Source organism: Paralichthys olivaceus, chromosome 13 (assembly GCF_024713975.1).
Source record: "Paralichthys olivaceus isolate ysfri-2021 chromosome 13, ASM2471397v2, whole genome shotgun sequence".
In the NCBI taxonomy this organism is placed as follows: Eukaryota; Metazoa; Chordata; class Actinopteri; order Pleuronectiformes; family Paralichthyidae; genus Paralichthys; species Paralichthys olivaceus.
The window spans coordinates 8,716,232-8,743,226 of record NC_091105.1 but is presented as its reverse complement, the minus strand read 5'-3'; the positions used below and the strand labels follow the sequence as shown (position 1 = coordinate 8,743,226).

The window sequence follows — 26,995 nt, the reverse complement described above, 5'->3', positions numbered from 1 at the left end:
GCATGCCTGTGTCTATCTGCACAAGAGCGTGTCTCGTTGTTGGTGCACACATGCTTCAGCGTCTGCCTACACATAACTCCTGCTCCAACATCCTGTGCCCGCACTCGAGGGGGTTCCAGCAGTCAGCACGCCATTTCTCTCAAAGGAAAAGAGCTGCACCTGTTCACGCTCATCTCCCATCAGCCTTAGTTTAACTGCGAGGTGTGTGCCAGCGGCTGGCCTGTAACAGAGGTAACTTATATGTCAGCCCCATGCCACAGATTTGAGCTGCGTCGTGTAACAGATGGCCTGGACTGAGATGAGACAGAATGACAGAGAGCGGACGAGAGGCTGCACCGTGGTGCTGGCCTACTGACTCCATGTAATAATTGAAATAGAGCTCTTCATAATACAGTATTAACCCAATAGCTCGGGCGTCTTCATAAATCCACATAAATTGAAGCATGGAGTTATGTCACGAGAGGAGGATTTGACGTCTGCCTCAGATTTGATTGCAGTAAATGATGTGTCTGTCTGGACTGAATATGGCTGCATGGTAACTGATACTTTACTGTCTGTCTTTCTATTGTTTATTGTCTGTGTGGTGAATCGGTGTTTCCTGCTCGAACAACCTTGTCACAGAACATAAAGCACTGTAGTTTTGATGCTTCGTTTCTCACGGTTAAGAGACTAAAGGCCACTCTGCTGCTCCCTTGCATGATGACCAACTGCAGAGCGTTGTGAGTGACATTTGATTTGTCACCCTCACATGCTGCTGCCTTTGTGAGTGTCGGTGCGTTCACCCACGTGCATTGTTGACGTGAAGCCACACGGCCGGCCTCTAAATGGTTGGATCTGTGTTGTCGGATTGCGTATTCACATTGGATTAACACGCCGCACTAAGGGGGAGGCCTGCGCATGGGAGGCACACCTGATGCCCCTCCAGCTCTTCATGGATGAGTGGAGCTGCAGCGATGCTCATTGAGCTGTGAACATCCAGAAATTAACCTTGTATCATTAGTGGAATGCACGTATGTCATAGCTGGAAAAGGTAATCTCATCTGATTTTGACCAAAAGGCAACAGGCTGCGTGCGGTGACTTATAAAATCATCAAAATACAGTTAGGTCAATAGGCCAGAAACCATTTCCCAGATATCTTTTTTTCCATTTTAGACCAATTTCTTTTTGCACTGTATTGCATTTACTCTTCAGTTTTTACATCCAAAAAAGTATAAACTAACATATATTTTGTTTACTCATGACCCCTTTTACAAAAAGCTGTGTCTAAGTGGGTCCTTGTTGGAACTTTTTTCAGAGTTCACACACTTCACCTCTAAACTCAGATAAAGTTACAGGTTTATGTCTAGATAACAATGTCACTCAGGGTAATTCATACCTCCACCAAGGCCCAACAGTCCCTTTATGAAACCACATTTTATTTCATTAGATTAATATGGATTTGCACCAAATCGCACACACTCTTAAAAATCATTCCCCTAAACAAGATTAATTATTTTGATCAATTTCCATCCTAATCCATGGAAACAGAAATGAAAAATGACCGATTTCACCATGTTAAAGAAAGTGAGGAAAAAATCCTGCACCTGCCCCCTGACCCACATCACAGCCTTCCACCAAGTTTCATGGTAATCTGTCCAGTTTTTATGTAATCCTGCTGACAAACAAACAAACAAACAAACAGACAAACAGACAAACAGACAAACAGACAAACAGACAATGGTGAAAACATAACTTCCATGGTGTAGGTAATGAATCACAAAATAGCAAAGATTAAATAAATGGAATGAAATTATATTTTTCAAGAAGTTTGCTGGTTATGTTTTCACAACTGTTGGTTTGTTGGTTGGAGATTACACAAAAACAGCTGAACAGATTTCCATGAAATCTGGTGGAAGGATGTTCTATGGTTCAGGGAAGAGCCTGTAGATCGAGATCAGGGTGGATCCAGGATTTTCATTTTGTGAGATGGAACAATTTTCAACAATTTTCAACATTGGCGGAGGTATTTGTTATAATGAGTTCACATAATGATGCATCAGTATTAATGATATAATAATATTACAGTGACCATTTTTCTGCACATTGATACTTTAAGGATATTTTACCTCTAACACCTATTTATGAGTAAAACTGATAATCTTTTAAATCCTTGTACTGATGCTGTAACTCAGATTAACGATCTGAATATTTCCTCCACCAGTGGTTATAAAGAAAAACACCAGCAGGACACATTTTGGGCCATGTTGACGTTCTCACTCAAAGGTCATCTCCTCCATCTTTCCTGCTGTTACTTGTTTCTGGCTTTAATTGGGTATTAATTAGGCAGATTACCATCCTTATCCTGGGTGTAGTGAGCAATTCTGTGTTTAGGACGTGATGCATTAGAGAATGTGTGATATGAAAATAAATGTCATGTTTGCCACAGTGGGAGTGCAGTGGGACAGATGCCTCTCACAGCCCTGAAAAGCTCGTTCATCCGGCCCTTCGCTGTGCACCCAGCTTCAGAAAGAGAGAAATCACATGCTGGTGGGAAGTGGAGCAGCATCCCCATCACTCACACAACAACAATTAACTGTTACTGGGCGTTTTTTAAAGCAGCGTATTTGTCATTTTGAATAAAAGCAGCAGGATTATCTCTGGCTGTTGAGAGTGCTTTAATGTCATTAGGCCACTTTTCCTCAGAGAAATCATGCATCTGCCATTTGTGATATGAGAGATTCAAGCCCCCTGGCAGCTGCCGACCAGGATCATAGACTGTATACAAAGACCAGGACTCATTGCTGCGAGTCAGTCAGTGTCGTGGCAGATTGCATCACAGATAACCCGTATGGACAGGCGGTGAGTTAAAGCCAAATATGACTGAAAGTTGAGCGTGTGGTATGAGCTGCCCTGACACTGGAATGTAGTTTGCAGTTTTGAATTTCACATTAAAATCCCACTTGGCAAGTTTGCACTCTGCCCGGACAGAGGGAGAGCTACATTTGATAACTGAAGGCTGAGTAATGACACAATGACAGAAACATAAAACTGATCTCAGCTCAGATTCACATTCCTTCCTCTCAGTGGCTGTTTATGTGGAGATGGTTATGAAAGTATGTTTGTATCACGCCCAGGATTCTTCTCATTTGTAGGAACATGTACTGTTCTGTAAAACCTGATTCTTTATTGTCACTGCACACAGATCAGTGCTCTCCAGTGAGCCGACAGAAGGAGACACTTCTCTGGCTTATTCTTATTCTCATTAAATGACACCCTGATTATTTTCATCTAGACAGAGCCAAGTCATTCTAGGTCAACCAGAGTGTGTCTGATCTGGATTTTAGTTTTGCTAAAGGGAAAAGAAAGATATGTGTTGGAATACCTGAAGACATTAAAGACTGGTTTGGCATTTTTGTAAATGGATTTATTTTATTCTATTGCTCAGAGTTAGATGATAAGGTTGATACCACTCTCATGTCTGTATGGCAAATATGTAAATAAAGGCTAAAAACAGGAAAAACAAAGGCAACAAAATCGCTAATGATTAAAGAGTGAAGAGTGATTTTTAAAATGATTCTTGGTCAAACAGAGTTAATTCTTGTAATGATTTAAAAAAACAAGATACAGCAAATGCATATTGAGGTGCTGTATAGGTGGACTTTGTTCCCTGGACAGAGCTAGCTGTTTCCCCCTGATTTCAGTCTTCATGCTAAGTTAAGTGCATGGTGCTGCTGCTGGTGGTAGCTTCTTATTTCACCATCCATCCATTTATCATCTATACTGCTTATCTTTCGGTATGGTCGCAGGTGGTGGTGGTGGGGGGCTGGAGCCGATCCGAGCTGGCATTGTGCGTAGGTCGCCAGCGTATGACAGGTCCACTCTTACTCTTTACTCGCTGCAGCTCAATTACTGCAGGGAACTTTGACAGTTTCAGAGAGAAAGCTGCAACCAGCATCACCACAGGCCAGACAAGCAGCCTCTTCGAAAAGACAATGGTTACTGCCCTGGTGACAAGAAAATCTTCCCATCTTGAATTTTGAACTTTGAAATCGCTTCATGTCACAATCAGAGAGCAGTTTTTTTTTTAACCTTTTTTGTCACTTTTGGTGCAAACGAAGAAGTGGAACACTAAGAATGTCTTCCAGGAAACACTGTCTGAAAAAGTGTACTGTCTATATTTAAACAATGTTGTGTCTCCCTGTTGTTTATGAGGGACGGATATTCCCCCCCGGCTTCAAGTGCAGCCGTTCGGACCAGCTATAAACATTTCAGACTTCCTACCAGGTCACACAAGAAGTCATGCAAACTCACTTTGCCTCGGTCTTGGCAAAGCAAATATGCACATTTCCCACAAAATGCAGAACTCCCCCTTCAAGATGCAGTCACCCACAGCCATGTAACCTTTGCAAAAGTGTTCAAGTAACAGGGTGAGCTCTCATGAAAGGTCCTCCCACCTGTGCCTGTTGCTGCGTGCTCTGCAAATCATCGCGGGCCTCGCTCTGTCATCTAACCTGGCTTAAGTGCTGTTTGCTGCAGCTGCACTTTCATTCAGCTCAACCGCCACAAACTTTTTGATAACTCCCTCTGACATGTGCATGCTTATTTCTGGAATCGCGTTAATCCCCCATCCTCCCTCACTCCTCCTCTCGCTCCGGCTCTGTCTCGGCGTATCACTCTCTCGCTGTGGTTGTTTGTAATGATGGTTTGGTGTAGGCCACGTCCTTGACTGACTGTCTGTGGGTGGGAGCATCTGGAGCGTATAAAGAATGGGTGGAGATGGGTGGATGAGTGGACAAAAGACAAAATACGACCTGACCGCTGCTCAGCATGCTCGCAGGCAACTGTGGGAATTTTTTTTATTTTTTTTGTGAAAATGTGTGTTTGTGTGTGTGTGACATGTTACATGTGAGCTCAGGGACTTTGTGTATTCTCTGCAGGTGCATTTACTTTGGTGTTAAGGCACATTACAGACACACACACACACCCACATGCACACACACGCACACCCACATCCCTCTAGCCTACACTAATGTTAACACCTTCATTCTTTGTTGGGGGTAGTGAGCCTGGTGTTCCTATTGCCCGGAAAGTGAGCAGTAATGTAGCATACATCTGCCGTCAAACAGGCGTGACATGAACAACAGCACTACTCTTAGCGCTTGGAGAGTGTCAGTGCATGCATGGCCACACAGTGAGGGGAAAAGAGGAGTGTTGGGCAAAGAGAAATGAACGTAGAGAGCGGAAAGAGGGTCACTCAGCTGAAGTGAACACTCCAGAGGGGACTGTCATGAACTAATGCAGGCCACCTCGCCACAACACACAAGTGCATTTACACCCACACTGCACAGATAGAGAGGGGAGATCAGTACGCACAAACTCAATCCCTTCATCCTCCTCTGATTCCAGTTTCATAACCCTTTCTCTTTTCTGTTGTCTTCCCGTCTTTCTCTTCATCAAAGCTCTTCCCAAACAAACAGCAGATCCGGCATCAATAATGGAGCAGAGACTATCTTCTTATTTAACGTACAGAGATGCCGACCCTGCTGTCACTTTTTAGATGAATAATACACACATGCAGAGAGGGACCAGATGAGAAGGACAAGGGACAAGATGGAGGTAGAAAGAAAGGGGGGGAGAAAGGTAGCCTATTGAGTAAAGTGAGTGGAAGATGAGAGTGGAGCAGGAGGACGTGAGAGACCGCCATGCATTAAAGCAGCACTCAGGTCCAGATTGCAGACTCAGCACTTCTCAAAACTGTCGGGGACAAACTTTGAGTGTCTTGTCTCCTCGGATGGACCAATAGCAGAGATGCTGCAGCGCTCTGTGCACATGGAGGGGTTGTCTGAGAGTTAAATAAAGGAGCTTTTACTGCCAAGTGGAATCGCTAGCTAATGTTGCCCTCTTTTGTTTGATGCCTTCTCACACACAAGATCCAGTCATGATGCCTCAGCTCAAGATAATACTTGGAAGGTGTGTGCAACACAGCACTCACCGCTTATCTTAAGATGTCATGGTAAATTATTCAAAATGCTAATGTCACGCAATAAGACATAAGCTCCTTGAACAGCCCTGCATGTAATCCTCATGTACAGGTTTTCCCTGCAAAGATCGGAGGTGACGTGAGGACCTGTGGTCCCTGAGGCCCCGCGACGAGAAGCTAAATAGTAGAGGCATTAATATTAATGTCAAAATAGTTTGCTATATATTATTCATGCGTGACTCTGCCCCGAAGCAGAGGGTTAATTGAATTTGGAATGACACATTTGCTGCATTTGTGTATTTGTGTTTGTGTTTTGATATAAACATGAAGGTGCTTAATGAGGTCAGAATGCATGATGTTTGAATGCGTGCATTTCAAACATCATGCATGTTTCAACGTATACATATAATGACCATTTAGAAGTGAGGGTTGATTCTCGATGGGAGACGGAAGCTAATCTATGGGTCGTTTTTTATGTCACCACACTGAGCTTGAGAAAGCGCACAGTACAACATCCGTCTTCCTTCAGCAGCATCATAAAACAAAGCAGAAAAGGTGCGTCAGCAAAGTAAAATCGTCATTCCTCTCAAAGGCTTCAAAATTCCTGGCCTGGGGGATTTAGTCTTCTCCCTGTAGCTGATTTTCTCCTGATCGGCTCTGCCAAGCTGTCCAGACAAACGTTGCACTAAAAAGCATTTATTCTGATGCCTGTGGCTGCACATATTCCCCCACTGTCACAGTCCATTTGTATTCTTCTTCTTGATATGATTCATATCATTCCGAATCCTGGAGCACGTTCCACAGAACATGTGTGAATTTAGTGAGACTTGCATAAAAACAAGCTAGTGGGTGAAAAGAGAGAGACTGCGTGTGTGTGTGTGTGTGTGTGTGTGTGGGGGGGGGTAAATGAAGGATTGCAGGACAGATTTGCGGGGTCTCCATCTGTGAGTCTAATCCTAAAAACAAAAATCTGTTTACAGCTCAGTCAGAGAACAGAGCGATGGAGGGATGCATGTCATAAACCACGGATGAGACAATTTTCTTATTATTCGTTTGATTTATTATGAATATGAGTGTGTGTGTGCGCGTGTGTGTGCTTGTTCTCACATATTTATGAGGACCATTTTCAGCATAGAGACCTTTAAAGAGTGACGACATTTTGGCCCATCCTCACTTTTTCAATGAGGGGTTTGAGGGTTGAGGCTTGTTTTGGGGGGTTAGACTTAGGTTTAGGTTATGGTTAGTGTTGGGCATTTAGTTGTGATGGTTAAGGTTAGGGTAAGGGGCTGGCAAATGCATTATGCCAATGAGTGTCCTCACTAAAATAGAAGTACACCTGTGTGTGTGTGTGTGTGTGTGTGTGTGTGTGTGTGTGTGTGTGTACACCTGAGAAATAGGGTGCTGTATCAGTGAGTCACTGATGTTTGGTGAGACGTGTGTACCTTTTGAAATCTCATTCTGTCACTGTGATGATTGTGTGGTTAACATTTTTCAGTCGCTCTTTGTCTGGTTGTCAGAAAAGAGAAGAGGAGATAGAGAGCCTTCTTTTCTCTGGTGAACGATTGTGTGACATGAAATGGAAACGAAAAGCATAAAAATTGTATGACACCAATGAGGAGAATTATTTATTCGTAAACAGAGGTGGATGGCTGCTGCCTGCACACAATGCTTAGTGTGTGTGTGTGTGTGTGTGTCTGTTTGTGTGTGTGTGCGTGTGTGCGTCTATGTGATCAGTGTTGTGCATGACAAAGTAAGACACTGTGCATTTTTCTCCATTATCTCTGTCTGTGTGAGCGTCCAAAACCTGAACGTTTTTGCCACCTCTGTGCGCACAACAACTTTTGGCCTGTGTTCAATCAGTGAGTGCAGACTGTGGCAGACTGGAGCAACAGTAGCCAACATGGTTTTGAAACACTAATGGAAGATGTGAGGTTTTCAGTTTTGTGTGGGAAGCTGCCATGTGTCAGCACACAGCACTCAACATTAACATCACGTTGTGCGTGTGATTTCTTTGCCAGCTTCCTTTATCAAGCACTAAAAGCAAATTATGTGAAAATACCCTCCAACATGAAAGTCATGCGCTAATCTCACGCTTTTGATTCCTGATGAGGGTAAATGATCAAATGCCTGTTAAACCTGGTTTCAAACAAGAAACCAACACTGAGCGTATCAACGCCCTCAAAATGATAAAGGTTCCCCTTTGACCAAGGTTGGAGAAGCATCAGCTCGCTAAGTTTCAACAGGATGTGACAGTAACTGTTATGGCCTTTTAAAGTTGGAAAATTTGACCTTTAATCACGGTGCTCCATCAGGTCAATCGGTTTAATTTTTTAAACACCAGAACATTGTGCCAAAATGCATCATTACTCAGGATCGGTTATCTGGTTTGACAGATGCACACAGCTGGATCCCTCCCTGATTTTATTGCATGGAGGAAAAAATCAAAGAGAGATGAGGATGAATATTGGACCTGTTCCACCAGCAAAAGCTTCCAACTACTTGTGGTTTTTGATACAAAGAAAAAGACTAATCTTGAATATATTACTACAAAGTTTAAGTACATTTTTCTTAAAGGTGTCTCAGAATCACACAGTCTGGGGTTTTCAGTCTTTGAGAGAACTCATGATAACAAACTCTTTAAGATTTTACTCTTGAGCAGTGATCTCTGGAGACCATTTAAATACTGTACATTGTGTTTTTCTGCGTTCTTATATGTCGTCTTTGTCTCTGCTTCCTCTCACTTCAGTGATGCTGCTGGACACAACAGAGTCTACCTCAGAGCTGGGCTGGACCACCTATCCAGACACAGGGGTAAGTAACAGAATGGACTGTCAGTGGGCTCGTTGTAATCACATTGTTTGCAGTGTTCAAAGATATGATTTGTGATCATTCTTGATTCATGTTTAAAAACAAATACATCTATGTTGTTTATGTGTTGTTAACTTGTGTACTTGCATTTTCCAAAATGTTTCCAACAATGATCAAAATCCCAAATTTTAATGAAGGTAACTGGACATTTATTTTGGTTGCTTTTTAAAAACACACTGCTAGCTAGTTAGCCACTTAGCCAGTCGGTGGTTTGTGTGGGTCACTCGTATGGATCATCATTGCCAGTTGCTCCCTAGTGGCCGAAGTTTTGTACATTTAATGAGTGAAAAGACATAATTATACATTACACATTTTTAAAAATAGAAATGGTCCTGGTTACTAATGATTTTCTTTGGAACTGGCCTGTAGATGATGATGTGTTAATTATTGAATATGTTATTTTCTTGCTTAACTGGTAAATCATTTGGTCTTTAAAATGTCAGAAGATGTAAGAAAACATTCAACTGCATTCCTGAATGAGAACCAACCCTCCGACATAGAAGTGCTCCAAGAGTAGAACAGAGCTACAAATCTTAATGTGTTGTGATTGGTTAAAGTCAGTGTCACTATCTTGCAGAGTTGCTAGCATTAGACATTGATCGGTGGAGCTTTTAGCGGGTGGGCAACAGCGTGGAAATGAATGTGGTGATTGAACTGTAGATCTGCCATTCTTGAGCTGCTCTTTATGTAAGGTTGTCGCTTGGCATTGAGCTGTGAATACGTGTGTGCGGGGGTTACGTGTGCGCGTGTGTGCGTGCATGTGTGTGTGTACTTGCGTGACTTTGCCAGGGTCAGCTCCCGGGTCAGTTAAATTCATTCATCTGTGAGTGATTGTGGCTCAACTCTAATATGGCTCATAATTACACTCATACGTCGTCTTCATTGTCATCATCTCTGAAATAATCAGTCAAACTACATGTGAGAAACTGTGGGACATTACATGTAGCAGAATCCGTTCTCGTTACCGTGGAGGAAATTCCTCTGCCAATTACCCGAAACAATATTATCCTGAGCCTCTCTCCTTATATGGACAATATGTTCGGACATCTGATTTATAAATTTAGAGCATCATATGTCGCATGAAAATGTAAACACTCACTCCGTCAACACTACTTTCATGCGTGTTTTAGATCTGAGCAGCTCCCGTATATATACCATCAGAATTTCAAATGGTGGTGAAAAATGTAGACGTACAGTAGTCTCTAACCACATCTGGCAGACATGCACACTCACATCAAGTCTTTTATATCACCTTACACTTAACCACAGCTTTACGCACTGTCATTATCACCTCAGTCTGGCCTCCAGTGTCGAACCATAATTGTACATGATGTTGGATTAATTAGGGCCGCATGTGTGTGAGGAGTCTGTGAACCATGCTAATAGGGGGACATGCGTGAGGAAGTGAGGGATGTGTGTGTGTGTGTGTGGTGTGTGTTTGAGAGAGAGAGAGAGAGAGAAAAAGAGAGAGAGAGAGCCAGTCAAGCGGCCCTTTTTTCCTTTATGGTCCCTGGATGAGAAGTGCTTCTGAGATGGAGATATGGTTATTTGACCTGGGGCATCAAGCTGAGAAAAGTAGAAAGACAGATCAAGAGGGGGGGGAGGGAGGGAGGTTGTGTGTGTGTGTGTGTGTGTGTGTGTGTGTGTGTGTTCTTTTTTTAACCCTATCCCGACAATTCTCCTCACATCTTTTATTTTGCTTGCGGCTTGTTGGGGATATTCTTTGCTGCGCTCTCCTCCTGCTTCTCCTTGCCCTCTTACCGTCTCTCAATTCTTTTGAATGTACTGACAACCGTCTTTGTCTCTGTCTTTCTTACTCCATCTTTTAATCCTAACCTCCCTTTTGCCCTTCACAGTCCCAGAGCCACTGGGTCTCCGCCTCAAATTCTTTCTTTCATCCCCCAACTCAATCTCCAGTCTGCCCCTCATCTCCTCTCAGTGTCAAACCAGCAGAGACTTCCCACTTCTTACTGTAGACTTTGCCTTTTTTGTCTCCTGTTTTTTCACCAGTCTTTGTACCTCCATTGTGTGTTCACACATCAGAGTGTGTGCACACATATGTTCCATGTGCGCCTTTCTCCGCTCTACAGTTGTGTCTATGGTCCTTCCACTTCCGTGTCTTACATTTCTAATAAATCTTCGTGTTGGACTCAAAGGCAGAAGTTGTTTAATTATAAAAAGGCTGTTTGTTGTTGATCATAAGAAGCATGTGGCTCGAGGCAGGGATCGCAGCGGGCAGCTGAGAGGGGAGTTCGGCCTGGGCTTAGTTTCCTGGTGAGTTGGTCAGGCAGCAGATCAGAGGTCTGGGTCAGACGGATGAGTGGATGAATTCGCAGCAGGCTAGGGGATCATATCTCAGGCTGCTTGTAGTCATGACGAAGATCTGGGCGACACAGGATACACACGAGAAGGTGATGTTGAACCTGGAGTCCAGACAAGCAATAGCTACACACAAGGAAGCATGAACTCAGTAACCGCAAGCTTAACCATAGTGTGGTCGCAGTGAACGGACGATCTGGTTAAGGGTGGCCGTGGCTCAGGAGGTAAAGAGCAGAACATCCAGATAAATGAGAACGAAGGTGAGCGGTTCCATTTCAGTCTCCCACATTCCTTGTGCTGAAGTGTGCTTGGGCAAGATACTGAATCCAGCAGACTTGTGTTTGAGGATGATGAAGAAAGTGCTGCACAACTTTATTTGTCCTGGAGGGAAATCGGTTTCAAACAAGACATGGACAATTAACCCTTTTCAAGGCAGCCATTTTGACCTGATATAGAAGGTAAACACGTGTTTCTTGACATTAAGGTTTCGTACCCAAATACAACAGAACCTTGATCAATGTGATTTGTAAAAACAGTGTTTACAATTTCAGGCCAAAATGGCCGCAGTGGAAAATGGGAATTAAAAAACAAGAACCATGTGGAAAACTGCAGGAAAACAAGAAAGTGAAGGAGAGGCCAAACTTATACACAACACCCTGTCCTCTATCACATGAGATTGCGTGGGTCTCTGGCATTTCGGTTCAAATTAAATCACAATGAGTCGTCCCTATTTTTTTTTCCCTCTCTCTTTCCAACGCTTCATCCACCCCTCCTCCTCAATCTGCCCCGCTTTTCTTCTTTCTTTCTCCATGAGGGAGGGAGACCACAAGACAAGGAAAAATAGGAAAGGGAGAGGGAGGGGAGGAGGCGGCGGCAGTGGTGGAAGGGGGTTCATAGTTTGGGGTCAGAAAACAACTGTGTTTTTTTCCCCCATAAAGGTAGGAGCAGATTTCATGGTGTGTCACACACAGACACCAGCGACAACCTTCTTTTTTCCAACATGGTCATTGCTGCAACCACCTGACTCTGTCACACAAAAATATACACTCACGTGCACTCTCTCCGTGCACGGGTTGCCCAATTTTCCCTCTCCCTGGTCTCCATCTGCATCGCTCCACCCCACCATGTGCTCTCTGTTGTCCCCTCCGTCCGATTTCCCTCATTCCCAAGCCTGACAGAGGGTGAATCACAGCCTGGAGAGAGAGAGAGAGAGAGAGAGAGAGAGAGAGAGAGAGAGAGAGAGAGAACTGTCCTCTCACTCCATTAGACTGACAGCACCTCAGACTTTTTCTATCTGCTCACTGATCTTATCATTATTCCAATTGGACCAAATACGAATGCACTCTCTCATGTGTGATGCCACAAAGATCTTTGTTCGCGCTGGCTGTCAGAACAACAGACAGACAGAGACGTGAGCACGCAGAGATACATTAACATGCACAAACACAGAAACTCACACACATGCCAAATGCGCCCTGATAGGATGTCAGGACCTTTTGTCCTCTTGCCTTTGTTGCAGGGAGAATAATGATGATGAGGCCTAATACATAATTCCTCTGTGTTACAACAGAAAAGGGTCTGCTTGTCACTCAGAGCTACACAGGCTTAAAGCAGAGTCTTTTCATCCTCGGAGGCACTGTACTGTATAATTGGTGAAACTAAATCCTGAGCCTACATTTACATTTTGACTCATCTGACAGTCTCATTCAGAACCAGGTGTCTGTGCTGCTCGTTTTTCTCAAAGATACAACTCATGACCATTTCTATTGGTGCAGCCACAAGTATTCAGATTCGTCAAATTATGAAAAAAACTGCTTGTTTTCCACCTGTCACTCAAGAGTAATGATACACATGCAAAATGTACAACCTATGCAAGACATGCATAATATTTTATGATTGTATATTAACATATAAAACAAAAAAATACCAACATCATATTTGTAAGTTTTGTTTTTCATTGTCTGAATCCTGCTGCTCTCTTACCTCTTGTCATGTTTGGCCTTGGAAACAGTTTTTGATTAAGTTCAGTTTGAAATGATGATTTTTTTTTGCCCCCCCCCCCATCCTTTATCAGTGAGTTGATAGAAACTGAATTTTCTATGTTATCTTTGAAATTCAGTGTCGACATATCTCTTTGAAACATTGTGAACAGTTTCCTTTAGAAGTGTTTTCCAATTAAGAAATTGTTTCTTGAAAACCATTGTCATTGCACCCTGTGTATTAACCAGTACAATCAGGACAGATGATTTCTGAGGTTTAGCTCTGGCTCAGTCTTGATTAGTTTTTTCAGTTTTGCACTTGATACCAAAGTAGATTTTGGATGTATTCCCCTGACAGTCATGGCCCCCAGAGGATGAATCTTAATTATTTGGTGCACTGCAACAACTTAGTGGATTGCCCCGAAATGTTGTTTAAAAAATATCTCATTCCGAAGCGACCCATCCCAGTGACTTCAGTGAATCCTCATCCAAACCAATTTTGGCACACACACAGATGACCTCACTGGCCGTCAGCCAAAATCGAGAATGAATTTGAAACTAGCATTGCTATATATGGGCCACACTCAGGTTCAGGATCCTGGTATATATTTGGATAGAAGAAACACAAATACTTGGCCAGATACTCATCAGTAAAGTAGAAAAGTAGAATTTTTTTTTTTTTTTTTTCTATTTTATTACAGTTTGAGCTGCATCGCTTGTTTTGTTCTAATTGAAAGGTTCAAGTGGTTTATTTAACTGCTGGTTTCATAATCACTGATAATTAGACAATGGAAAATCTATCATGGAGTACACAGAGGACATGGAGATGACCTACATCACTGCAGTGAAGAACAACTTTTGGATTCAATACCAGTGTGTGCTATATCCGAACAAAGCAAATGCTCTGTTATACAATTCTCACAAAGGATGAAGATGTCAAACAGCTGTGTGAGATCCTAGTTAAGGAGAAAACCCACATGTCTGCTGCACCGGAAATACCTTAAATATTTACCTTGTGACATATAAACCAAGATTCATCCTGTTCATTAAACGTAGCAGGGTTTCTACCACAGTTTACACAGGGGGACTCTTGAGCGCCCTGCTTTGTGTCACATCTCTCTTTTACTATGTTGAGTTTACACAAGCTCATAAAGTTTTTTCTGTCTCTCTCAGTGGGACGAGGTCAGTGTCCTTGATGACCGGGGGAAGCTCATACGGACCTTTGAGGTCTGTAATGTCAACCAAAACCCCCGTCAGCAGGACAACTGGTTGGCTACACCTTTCCTGTACCGCCACTCGGCTCCACGGGTGTTTGTCACATTGCGTTTCTCGGTGCGTGACTGCGGCAGTCTGCGATCACCATCACCCACCTGCAGAGAGACACTCACCCTGTACTTCAAACAGGCCGACTCCCAGAGGGAGCTGGAGAGGACCTGGGCGGCTGAGGTGAGGCAGAAGAACAACATGACCATTATATATTTATTATATACTCATTGTTGTATTTTATATGCAATACACGTTATTTGGAAGAACAAGAACTGATTAGTTCTGATTATTATATAAAGTTTTTTCATTTTCTTTTAGCTATGTAGTCCCACCATTTTTGTTTTAGCTTTTTGAAGTTTGATTTCCAACATTAGATTACGATAAAACATTCCTGATTATTTCTATATATAACTATTCAAATAAATTAACATATCTGACAGGAAGGCTAATAGTTAAAAGTGGAAATATTCATGATCGTGTGCCTGCAGCCTTGATGGTCAAAAGTCCAGCTGCTATGTTTTACATAAGGTTTATATTTACTAAATGTATAAATAAGTCAATTAAAACATGTGGCTGTTTTAGTAGAAGTAATATGAATTATGTGTAACATTTATCTGACCTGACACTTTGGAAACTAGAAATATTTTAATGAAAAGTTCTGACCGAGAACTTGAATTCATAACATTGTGGCAAAACAGGCCCCAATTTGCAATTATGCAAACCACTCTTCCTTCAGACCGGGACACTAAAAACTAAAAACTGCATCTATTATTGAACATGGGGGGGTAAAGCCTTAGACGTCCAAAAGTCCACCAGCCATGTTATAGAGTAACAAGCATTTATTCGATTGATATATCACTAAATTAAAATGTTTAGTAGCTTTTTAACTAAGTTTTACATAAACTGACACAAATCTTTAGATGTTGCACTGAAGTATTTTATATATTTCTTTTATTTTAGACATTTCAGAAACATACAATTTAATTAATTTGTTGGATAGTAAGTGAAATAATCACACAAACAGCAATTACTTAATAACCTTTGTTGTGTGTTTTGTCTGTAACAACGTCTCAGCCTCTAAATCAGACTGATTATAATATATAATGTTCAGCAACTTGTCTCTGATTATGGTTCATACTAATCAAACTAAACTTGATTCAGCAGGGAGCATTTCCTCCATTTCTTTCCAGCTGTTTTTCATCACTGCTGAAAACAAACAACCTTCAGACAGAATCACTAAAAAAATGAAAATTTAATTGCTGTTGCACCAAAACAGCAAAAGCGCTCATCATCCCATGACAAGGAAGTAATTGTGTAATCACCTCGATTATTGTTGCACTTGCCAAGAAAAGCTGCTGAGATTGACGGCCTCCTCAGACCACGCTGGTGTGAAGCACATGCTACGGTTTACAAAATGCAAATAAGCGCCACTGTGGTTTCCAGAAATGTCACTTGAGTCCCGCTAATTACATCTTTAGAACATAAAACAAACAACAGTGGCCATTTTACACTCACTACAGGAAATTCTCTGATGTCAGTGAAGCAGTAAACGTATTTTTCCAGTGACTGACGTGCTGTTGTAAGATGAAATTTTGATATCTGTGTTTAGTTTTGCATGTTTGTGTGTTGCGGTGGGGCTAAACTACCCGAGCTCCATATGCTGTTGCAGTCACAGCGGGGAGGGTGCAGTGTTATTTGTACAGATGAATGCATTTATCCTTAGGGAAGTGAGATGCTTTTTAAATATGCAAATCAAAGCCTGATGAGGAATCAAAGGAGAGTCACAGAAGAGCACAAAGCAATGCAGTGCTGTGAGTCTGTGCAGGGACTGGAGCAGGATCCCCCACTGGGACCTTCAGACGGCATATCTGAGTAAACATTTACCCTCCTCACTTAACTGTCTCATGTGTGCCTGGGAGAGAACACAGCACAAACTCAAGCTGGTCTTTCTTCTCATCCGTTCCCTCCCTATCATAACTACTTTGCTATTCTAATATGCACATTTCCAAAGCGTACTAGTCGACCACACATGCTCTCTGTGCAGTTTTGTTTTCTGTTCACCACTGATCTTTACCTCCACTGACTCTTTCGCTCTGTCCTCGCTGCAGCCGTCCAGCAAAGAGAAGGATACCAGGGAGGGTTGGGTGAAAATCGACACCATTGCAGCAGATAAGAGTTTCTCCAAGGTGGAGCCCAGTTCCCCTCACCAGTACCAACCGAACAGATACAGTCGAATCAACATCAAGACACGGAGCTTTGCCCCTCTCACACGCAACGGGTAACTGCCAACTGAACTACACTTTGTTGCTCATGCTTTATGAATGTCCTCACTGTTCTCATCTTAACGCCTGACACATGTTGCAGATTTGTCCTGGCTATTGTTGACAGTGGAGCTTGTGTTTCCCTCATGGGGGTGTCCATCTTCTACCGGCGTTGTCCAGCCACCAGCCTCTACTTGGCGTCCTACCCGGCGACTCCCTCGGGGGCAGAGCCCACAGCCTTGGTGCCTGTGAGCGGGACTTGTGTCCCCAACAGTAAAGCACAGGGAGGCACGGCCCCTCGCATGCACTGCAATGCTGAGGGAGAATGGATGGTACCTGTAGGAGGGTGTGTCTGTGACGGAGGATTCGAGCCAAACCTCAATGGATCCGCCTGCTTGGGTGAGTCTGAGTCTCACAGTGCACAGATCAAGTTGACTCCCACAGGGATGAGTCTGACAATCTCTGCAAAAAATATATTTTTTTATGTTAAACACAGCACAACTGCAGTGAATCTGCTTTGTGCTGATGGTTTTAAGAGATCCCCAGTTTCATATTGCTCTTCCATAATGTTAAAGGGATAGTTCATTGAAAAATGAACCACTATGCCAATGGAGGGGTGGGTGAACTGTTCACAAAACATTTTTGGAGGTTCAGGGGTATAAACAGTGTTGCAGCCAAATCAAATACAATTGAAGTAACTGGCGACCACTTCTCCAAACATAAAAAAAAAAAAAAGCCTACTGTTCCTGTGGTGTCATCCAAGTGTCAGTAAGCCCCAACATTAACATTTGACTCGAAACGGCGTTTACACCATGTTTTTAGCCTAAATGTCCGCTAATGGAACTAGCCCTTTCAGGCTAAAAACAAGTTCTCTCCTAAATTCTATCTAAATTCTATCCCTTTAAGGGGCTTTGTGGGAGATGGATGAAAAAACCCCAGGAATGTTTAAAAATTGATCAAAACGGTTTCAGCAGCAGAAGTTTTCCAACTATGGTCAAATCCTTTCTTACATTACTGCTCAGATAGTCACGGTTAATTATTTTATCTCTTTAGCATTAGCTGGGAGAACAGCAACAGCAAATTTTCTTATACAACTACATCTGCAGTGGTTCTGGTGGATGGTGCATTTAGTGAATAAACTGTCTGTAGTTTTATTTGTGTGCAGGTCATCATAGATTTTTATTTCCATGTTTGAACAGTAGCTAAACTTTCAAATTAAAGTGGGACAGCCCTGATACTTACCATTACCTGATAACTGACTTTGACTAGTGAATTCACCCTTTGAGTGTAAGTGAATCTGTTCAGGAGAATTCACAAGAACCAAGATGTACAAGAATCAGTATTTTATCTGGCCAATCTTGACTTTCTGTCAGTTCTCCTCTTGGCATTTCATGTGATACGCAGTGTCTGGATCGATAGTTAAAGGAGCTGCTGTCACTCCGATTCACCACCGTGTGTTACATGTGAGGACAGGGCGGGCAGGTCAGGTCTGGATGGGACGAGAAGCAGAGCTATTGCGTCTCATCCATGTAATGCATCTGTAGTGATGTAGCTTTGCACGGTTTGTCAGCCATCAATGTAGAAATATTTTCAGGAAATACAAGGAGATTGTAGCGGAGAGGAGAGGACAGGAGAGGAGAGGAGAGGAGAGGAGGGGAATATCAATATAAAAAGGGCACAGCTGAGAGCCAAACAGATACTAAGGTCAGCAATTGCAAACATGGTCAAAAGCGTTCGCACCTCTTAAAGTGGGTGTAAGAGGGGGAAAAACATGGGAAAAAATATTTGAAAGATGTCCAGACGGACAGGAAGGGATATATGGAGAGAGCAGGAGGAGGGAAAGAGGAAGAGAGCGAGAGAGCAGTAGTGCGAGGGATGTGACACATTTAGGTCATGGCGATGTAATGGCCACTCGTCTGTGAACAAGTGACAGAAACCGCAGGGGGAGAGGGGGGTGAGTGGAGGGAAATAGGGAGAGATGCAGGGAGAGTGAAAGATAGGAGGATGCAAGTTAATGACTTAAAGAACTGAGCGGGCAAAAAATTCTGATGGTGTGAAGGGAAAAGAGAGGATGAGCACAGGATTTTTTTTGTGCATAAATCTTCGAGTATCTCTCTGTGATGCTGATGTTGCGCTTTAATCCGTCCACACACGTCTCAGGGCTGTAAAAGCCAGAATTACAGTACAACTCTGTGGTCCGACAGGAATTTCAATGGACATAATAGCTCAGTTCCCTCACATGGGGGCCCTCAAAGTCTAACTAACTCCAGGACAATTAGTCCTCTAATTCTGCCAAGTCATCTGTGAAATGTGTTCATGCTCTTTTGCTTTTACATCTGCACTCGATCTGCACTTTGTGTTTGTCCGCACTTGATTGATATTTTCTGACAAATCACCCCTCGGTTCTGCTCAGCTGCCGCAGCAAAGGCCTGCGCTGACTGTCTATGAATGATCTAACACGTTTCTGCCCATGCTGCTCCGGCTTTTTGTTCTGACCCTCATTTGATTATGTTTTGTTGATCACTCCACTGACTAATGATTTGGATTGGCATCATTACATTGTTGTCCTCCCCGGCTCCCTGGGATTATTTAGAAAGGAGGCAGATGGTTAGCTGGCGATGCAGTCGTCAAGGATTATTAACAGTAGCCGAACTTTCCTTGCTGGTATCAATCGTACATTTTGTTCTTGTTTGAATTAAGCATAAAGGTCATTTGATAAAAGCACAAAGTTTGCAAATAGTGAATATAATGAGTCGGTCAGGGTCTTTAAAACATGCAGTAACTTTCTCCTGCCTTTTTTTTTTTTTACACAGAATATTTCTTCCACTGTGTCAGACCTCTAATGATCCACTTTTTATGTGTTTGAAGTGAAAATGAATCATTACAAATTACAAGACTGGTGAGAAAAACTTCAAAGTCGCTTGTTAATCTACCTCATGTGTGATGCCTGATTTTTGTTGCAAGTCCGTAATGCCATAACAACACTGCAGAGCTTGGATGGATGAAACATTTTTTTTAAACGGCTGAAACATCAAACACTTACAAAGACATAGTCGGCATTTTGGCAGACTGGCATTAAAAGATCATTACTCAATTATTTATGAAGGTGTTCGTCTCCAGCAAGTCGAAAAGAACATTTGGGTTCTGTGTGATCATCTCCAGTCTTTTGAAAAATGTGAAGGGCCGTGGCAGATGACAAGCAGCAGCTATTCAGACTCACGCAACCATGGCAGTTATTTTATTTTCCTGCCAAACAAGAGAAACATGTTTCTCTCCTTTGACATTTGCATCGCACAAGAGGGATGGAGAGGCCGAGAGCATGGGAAGAAACACGACCGAGCATGAGACACAATTACACCTGTTCAGCCGAACATGAAACAGTTCTTTATTTGTGGGCTCCCAGAGCTGGTCCGAGCTGGCCGTACATCATCCTCAGACGAGCCTCATCCTTCTGCTGGATTCTTTTCGAATATTAAGCCACTGTCGAGGATTTGGGACAAGGATTATCGCAGAATGCTTAAAACGGACTTTGAGTTCATTTGGACCCATGTTGGGCTTCTTTTTTTGTGGCGTGTGACTGTGATCTGACAGCGAAATCTTCGACTTGTCAGATTGCGCTGATTTGTCACCCAGAGTGCTCACTCTCAGCACAGACACGTCCGCTAACTAGGCCGAGGCACGTCGTGGTGGAGAACAAGAACATTTGGGGAGGAAGTGAAGAAAAAGTGCAAGTGTGGTATTGTTTGAAGTGTCATGGATGACTCCACTCTGGTTCTAAAAAGACACTGTTCACCAAAAAGCAAGGGATTTATTTAATTTTTTTCCTCTTGGAATAAAAATCCATATTTCTCTGTAAATCCATCAGTTAAGGTCAAGACATTTGAATGTTACTTGTATAGTGTTCAAACCTGGATAAATCCTCAATTTATCCAAAGCAAACAGACATTATATTTTTGTCACCTTTTAATTGCATCATATCTGCTTTACCTGCGGCTTTGTCCATCTTTGCTATAAGTTCTCTGACAATGGCAGTGAAGACAACAACTCATGATCCTACACTTCATGACATCATCAAAATGGGTCTTTTGTTGTTGTTTTGACTGAGACAGTTGATTGTTAATAGAGAGCTGATTGTTGTTTTTTTAAATTTACTTTATTTAAATTACTTATTTTGACTCATAAATGTCTGTTTCGGCCTTAAAAATAAAACTATAATTTATCTGTAATTGCTGAATTGACTCCCTTCATGTCCCACATTCACAGAAACAATACTGAGGACGTAATAATCTCATTGTCCTTGTGGCAGCCTCTGCTTGATTTTAATCCGTTGTCAGGCGACATGTTGACGAGGCAAGATTTTTGTAAAAAAGGTGAACAGTGCGCTTGTCGACCCCCAGATGGGAAGGTGCAGGACCAAAGCAGCTTACAGAGGATAAAGAGAAGTAGTCTGCACACTGAAAATTGTGAAATCGCTTAAGTTTAATGAGTCGAGGTCTTGCTCCAGCAAACATCCACGTGAAAGGAAAACAGCCTAAATATATACATGAAATGACCCCCTCCAATTACAATTAGAATAATTTGCTTCACGTAACCTCCTAATTGTGGGCGGAGGAGTTATTTTAGACCACACAACAATTTGTTTTTTTCATGGATGACGAAAATCCTTGATGGTCCAGATGTTTCCTCATTAAACATTTGTGAACTTGTTATATTCAATGTTCAGGCTGTGGTCTATCTTTATACTTAGGAGTTTTGTATTTGTCTAAAACATGCTGTCAAATTTAGTACTGTGCACTAAATCTGTCTCTGAGTAAAGACGTCCAACAAAGCATTATTTGCTGTCACATATGTTCTTTGTGAGCGCACATGGAAACATGATATTAGAGCACATGCATAGTGGCTGTCTGTTTCCAGGCTTCACTGAGTTGCACAAGGAATGGAGGAGCACAGGGAAAAGGCATTTACAGTTTGACCCATGTGTACCCACCTCGCCTGTTGTGTGGTCGCATCTGTGAACGAGCTTATGTGAGTGTCTGAGAGGGAGAGAGAGAGAGAGAGAGATTACGCTGGAAGCAAAGAGAAGGAATGAGTGCATGAAAGAGGGAGAGGAAGAGAGAAAGAGGGAAATTGGGTCAGTGATCTACATACCAAAATATTATGTTAACTTCAAATTACTCACCCCATTGTTGAATTTTTTTGTATTTCTGTTTATCCTCTCGGAAAGTAATTTATGTTTCCAATTGTACTATTTTATTTCTTTTTACAACATTTTTCAATTTGGTTTATATGAAACTAATCTCCTTTTCGAATCAGTATCTATCTATCTATCTGTCTATCTTTCTATCTGGTGTCCTCCCATCACTCGTAAATTTCATTACCATGAACTCCCCAGATAAATGGATTAGAGGAGATTCAGCTTTATCTTCATTGTATTTTAGCAACAATCCACAGTTTAGCATCAAATCAAATTGTACAAACACTGACCGAAATCATGTGGAATTAAGAACATAAAGGTACAGAATGAACTAAAAAATAGATAAGTTGTTGTAAGGCATACACTTCATCCTGTTGAGACATAAAAGTTATTTGATTTCAGTCAATGAGTCTGCAAAAATCTTTTATCATCATTTTATCTGCAGACACTTTTCTCAAATTGTGGAACAAGAAACAAGCCGTCCTAAAAATCATTACAATTACAGAAATGGTTAATCAACTTTTAAAACAGTCATTTTCCATTGATTAACAAATCATTTCAAAAATCAAAGTAAAAAATGAGTATGAAATAGTTTCTGTGCTAATTCTGAGTAGATCCAAAAATCATAGCTCACCTTGATCTGTCATTATAGTAAATGATGGCTGATTATAATAGACGACATGATAGCGGCACTAAAGTGAAACATCGCAATTGTCCCCCTAGTGGCTGGCTGCAGTATCTACCCCACCCCTCCATGTTAGCAGTTGGGACATTAGAGAAACTAAAAAGTCAAACTGTCAAATACACCTCAGGGATTATTTCTGTCAGTTTAGGTAGTGTGCATTTTAAGTCTTAATAATCACAATAATTCTGTTTTAAATTAGTTATTTGATGCTATAAAAACAGTGATATTGATTGTGGATTGGTCAGACGGGTGTGTCTGGAATCTCAATACTGCAGATACTTATTGATTTTTATCAGCAAATCTTTAACTCCGCTGTTCTCAATATCTCCCCCTCCCTCCTTACTATCTATGGAACTTCATTGCTGCAATATAGAGTTAAGGGAGGGGGGAGTGGATGGACGGATGAGCGCTCATTGGCTGCTGTAATCAGGGGGGAAGGTGGGTGAGGATTGGGGAATAGGAGGAGGGGGTTAGTTGTGTTGCTCATAACAGAAGCCATAAGAGGCTTTGTAGCAAAGTCATGTTTCGTGTCAGATCTGTAAGAGAACACGTCTGGTAATGTGCAGCCAGGATATAAAAGATGGAGGAAGGTGGATATTTCCCTCTCTTCCTCTGATGTTGCTCTCCTGCGACCTATCCCTCCCTGTTTGCTCTTTTTTTTACCCATCATCTGGCACTCATTTACATAATCCCTCTGTTCATCATCCAACTGTCCCGGGCCTTCCATCTTCATGTTTCTCTCTCCCATTTTTCTAGTTTATTCTCCCCCAATGTTCTCTCCTCCCTTTTTTTTTTCTCCTTCTCCACCTCTTCACACCTGTTTGAAAGCAAAGTCAGCTCTCGGAGACAAGTGAGAACACAAAAAGCCTTTTATCTCTGTATTTTTTTCCCACTTTCACATCTTACCTTCTAGTATTTTACTCCCACACTGCACACACACACATGCATCCATGCACACGTATACCAGATCAGATTTAAGACATCATCCTCTAACTCTGAGAGCACTGACTTTAAATACAGATGAGAGGGTTCTTCTCAGGTGTGATCAGTTCAGCCATTTATCCACATACACAATGAAACCTTTATTTGACACTGCTTTAAGCACTAAGACACCCACACACAGAGAGACCAACCCAGAGGCAGCTTACTCTCAATATTCTCATTCTCTTGCTAAGGACAAGCACTCGAGGCTCTGGCAGGTGGCCGCGGAAAGTGAAGTGTGTATCACCTTGACCTCCGTGCTCGACTGTTCTGCTACTGACATTCACAATTGGCGCATTTCACAGATTTTCCACTGTAAAGAACATTGGTTCAGGATAACAGCCTGCAGGTTCAAATGGCCTTTAATGTGTGTGTGTGTGTGTGTGTGTGTGTGTGTGTGTGTGTGTGTGTGTGTGTGTGTGTGTGTGTGTGATATTTTTGGTAACACATTTTGGTCACACTCAGTCTGCCGTCACTTTACTGGAGGGGGCACAGAAAGTGGTTGATAATGGTCTGATCATCATGAAGCACTGATGTATCACTTTACTTGGGGGTGTCTGGAGTTTTGTGCTGTTCAGCGGCTGATTCAGAGTTTATCAGCTTCTCTGTGTTCTCTAACTCGTCACGTCACAGTCCTCAGTTTGAACAAACTTCTTTATCACCATTAATTGTCAAGTTGTTCCTGATTTGTTCAACTTACCAGAGTTTTGTGTAGCATACTGCAAAGTCTAATTAAATTTTTTTAAGAATTGCACCACTTGATTTCAGGACATCCTTTCTGTTATATGTAATTTAAGTTTTACAAAACCTGAAACATTAGAAACAACTCACATATTATAGGTCAGGCTAACATTTCCTTTGTTTCCACTTATAGAGCTAAGCTAAGCTAACTGGAGGAAGCTTTGCACATTTCATACAAGCTTCCTAACCCAACATGTTAACATGCTGTTGATATAAAAATAATATATATTGATTCTACTTGTTCTGTACCATCACATATGGACATGTGGGTGGTGTCAGACCTCATTTTTAGTTTAATTTCTTTGCAACACAACAATTTAGGGTATTTCCCAAAACACAGATGCAGCGTCAGTTTGGTCGTTCTATGGTTTGACTGCTCTCTGCAAACGGAAACAACTTCCTCTGTAAACACTTAAATAACCGTGCTGGTCAAACCCAACAACAAACAACAGGCCGCTGTGTTTCCTATGAACTTTTGAACCACACGGCAACTGAAACCGAGGCTTTACGGAAAAAAAACTCTGTCTCCTGTTTGATATTTTGTCTAAGACAGAGCCAACCCCAAAAACCAGCACAAATCAGAAACTCTGCATTTCAGGGAGTTAAGATGTTTTTTTAAACCTGTGACTCATGAGCTGTGCCCAGACGATCATAATGTTCCTCTGCTCTTCAGCCAGCTGAGAATCAAAAGATTTATTCTGTTTCCTAGAGCTCAAAATGTATTTTATGAAGAATTGTAACAAAAATGATATCAGTTATTATATTGTTTACCTACTGCGCTTTTAAATGGCATCCTCGATAAATTTCCTCTTCATTTATTCGGAATATTTTTTCATCTCTTCATGAATCAGTGCACAGAAACCAAACTGAACCCATGTTGACAATCTTATCTCAAGCTCCACTTACTCAATTATTCTCGTGCTTTCGACCCAGAACTTCTGTTATCTACATCTAAAGTTCTGTGACAACTGAGGAAAACTCCATCTACAGATTAAGGCTCTGTGTTATAGTAGAAAGATCCAGAACAAACAAATAGAGAACCATGAGTTAAGATTGTTGTGTCAACTGCTGTTTCTAAAATCAACTGTGAAGCAATCAGTTTATTCAATTGATTATAAATTGTGTGTTAAGCGCATCCTTGTGTCTCCTCTTGTCCCCCTGCAGCCTGTCCTGTAGGCTACTTCAAGTCCGTCTCAGGCTCTGCTCCCTGCTCCACGTGTCCCTCCAACAGCAGAACAAGTCAGAAAGGATCGAGTGTGTGCGAATGTCGCAGCGGCTTTTACCGTGGAGCCAATGATGCCAACTCTTCTGACTGCACAAGTGAGCTTTGTGTGATTGTTTGTTTATGCCTGTTTGTTCTCTCTGAAGTGTTCGAGGGGCCTGCTTTGCCATTTACTCCGACTGTGAGAACCAAGATGAATGCATTCTTTTTTGTTTTTTCATCACAACGTAATTGAAATTGACTTACACCAGCCGAGGAGCCTCTCATGTATTTTAGTTTCTGGGGCCACTCAGCTTTAACTGCTCCACAGCCAAAGTCTAAGTTCCTCTATTACTTTCACTTTACTTCTTTCATTTCTATGTAATTGTAGCAGATGCTTCCATGTAAGTTTGTCAAATCTCTCCCATTCACTCCATCTCTTGCTTTTCTCCTCAGCTCCTCCTTCTGCTCCCAACTCTATGTCCTGGGAGTATGAGAGCGATGACGGCGGGGTGTCCATCAGGTGGCGCCCGCCAGCGGAAATGGGAGGCCGCAGCGAGGTGTGGTACGGGGTGGTTTGCCGCATCTGCCCCTCACCCACCTTCACCAACCCTGCGTCATGCTCCTGGTGTGGTGAGGGCGTCACTTTCAGCCCCTCCCAGACCAACCTGAAACAAACCAAGGTCACCCTCAACAACCTGCTGACGAGAGTCACTTATCTCATACAGGTGCGGTGGAAAACTGTGAGGCACAAAACACACTTTGATATAAATAAATATACTATTTGTCCATGATGGTTTGTTTTATAATAATAACTGTTTTAACCTGAACTGCCTGCTGTACTGGTTTACAAGTAAATGTTTAGACTGAATCAATGCTGCAGGTGAAAGTTGTTTTACCAGAAATTTCTGAAGAGGATGAAACCTTTTCCTCAGGCCACAGAGGAAGCGGTTCCTCTTTGCTGTGTTATTGCAAAGTTCCACATCAACAAATACTCACAGACTATGTTATTGCTTAGTTCTCATTCATTATTATGATATGTCTCAAACACTGAAGCGTGTCATGAGAGTAAGTAAGCGTTTTTATGTCACATCTGCGTGTTCTCCTTATCGACAGGTGCAAGCCATGAATGAGGTGTCCGCTTTGAGTCCCTTTTCAGCTCGATACGCCAGCATCAATTTCACCACGAGCCAGTCAGGTGAGGACGGGACGGAGATGATGAAAAAGTGGGGATGAAAGAGGAAGAGATGCTCTGATGATGATGTGTGTGTAGATAAACTGTGTGTGTTTGAGTTTCTCTCCCCCTCTACCATCTCTCCCTCTCTTTCTCTCTGTCTCTGTCTCCTCCATCTTTTCTGCCACTGCTCTCGGGACAGGAGGTTGCTCGAGGTTACAATATCCTGTCAGATCCCATTATGGTCACCGTGGTGGAGGAAAGGGACAAATGAGAAATGGGGAACACAAAAAGACAGACAGAAAGAGATAGATAAGGCGGGAGAGGAGAGGAAAGGAGAAGGTGGCCTTGTCATGGGCAAAATGT

General features: G+C 42.2%; 1 protein-coding gene across 2 annotated transcripts in view; it reads left to right on the top strand.

Annotated features, from left to right (window-relative positions):
• Positions 1 to 26,995, top strand: part of ephb6 (eph receptor B6) — a 34,324-nt gene that overhangs the window by 1,028 nt on the left and 6,301 nt on the right. For both annotated transcript variants that reach the window (XM_020092913.2, XM_020092914.2), the window contains exons 2-8: positions 8,707 to 8,771; positions 14,300 to 14,572; positions 16,501 to 16,670; positions 16,757 to 17,052; positions 25,419 to 25,574; positions 25,912 to 26,183; positions 26,572 to 26,653. In XM_020092913.2, coding sequence (XP_019948472.2) covers positions 8,707 to 8,771; positions 14,300 to 14,572; positions 16,501 to 16,670; positions 16,757 to 17,052; positions 25,419 to 25,574; positions 25,912 to 26,183; positions 26,572 to 26,653 — 1,314 coding nt within the window. The remainder of the gene's footprint in view (positions 1 to 8,706; positions 8,772 to 14,299; positions 14,573 to 16,500; positions 16,671 to 16,756; positions 17,053 to 25,418; positions 25,575 to 25,911; positions 26,184 to 26,571; positions 26,654 to 26,995) is intronic.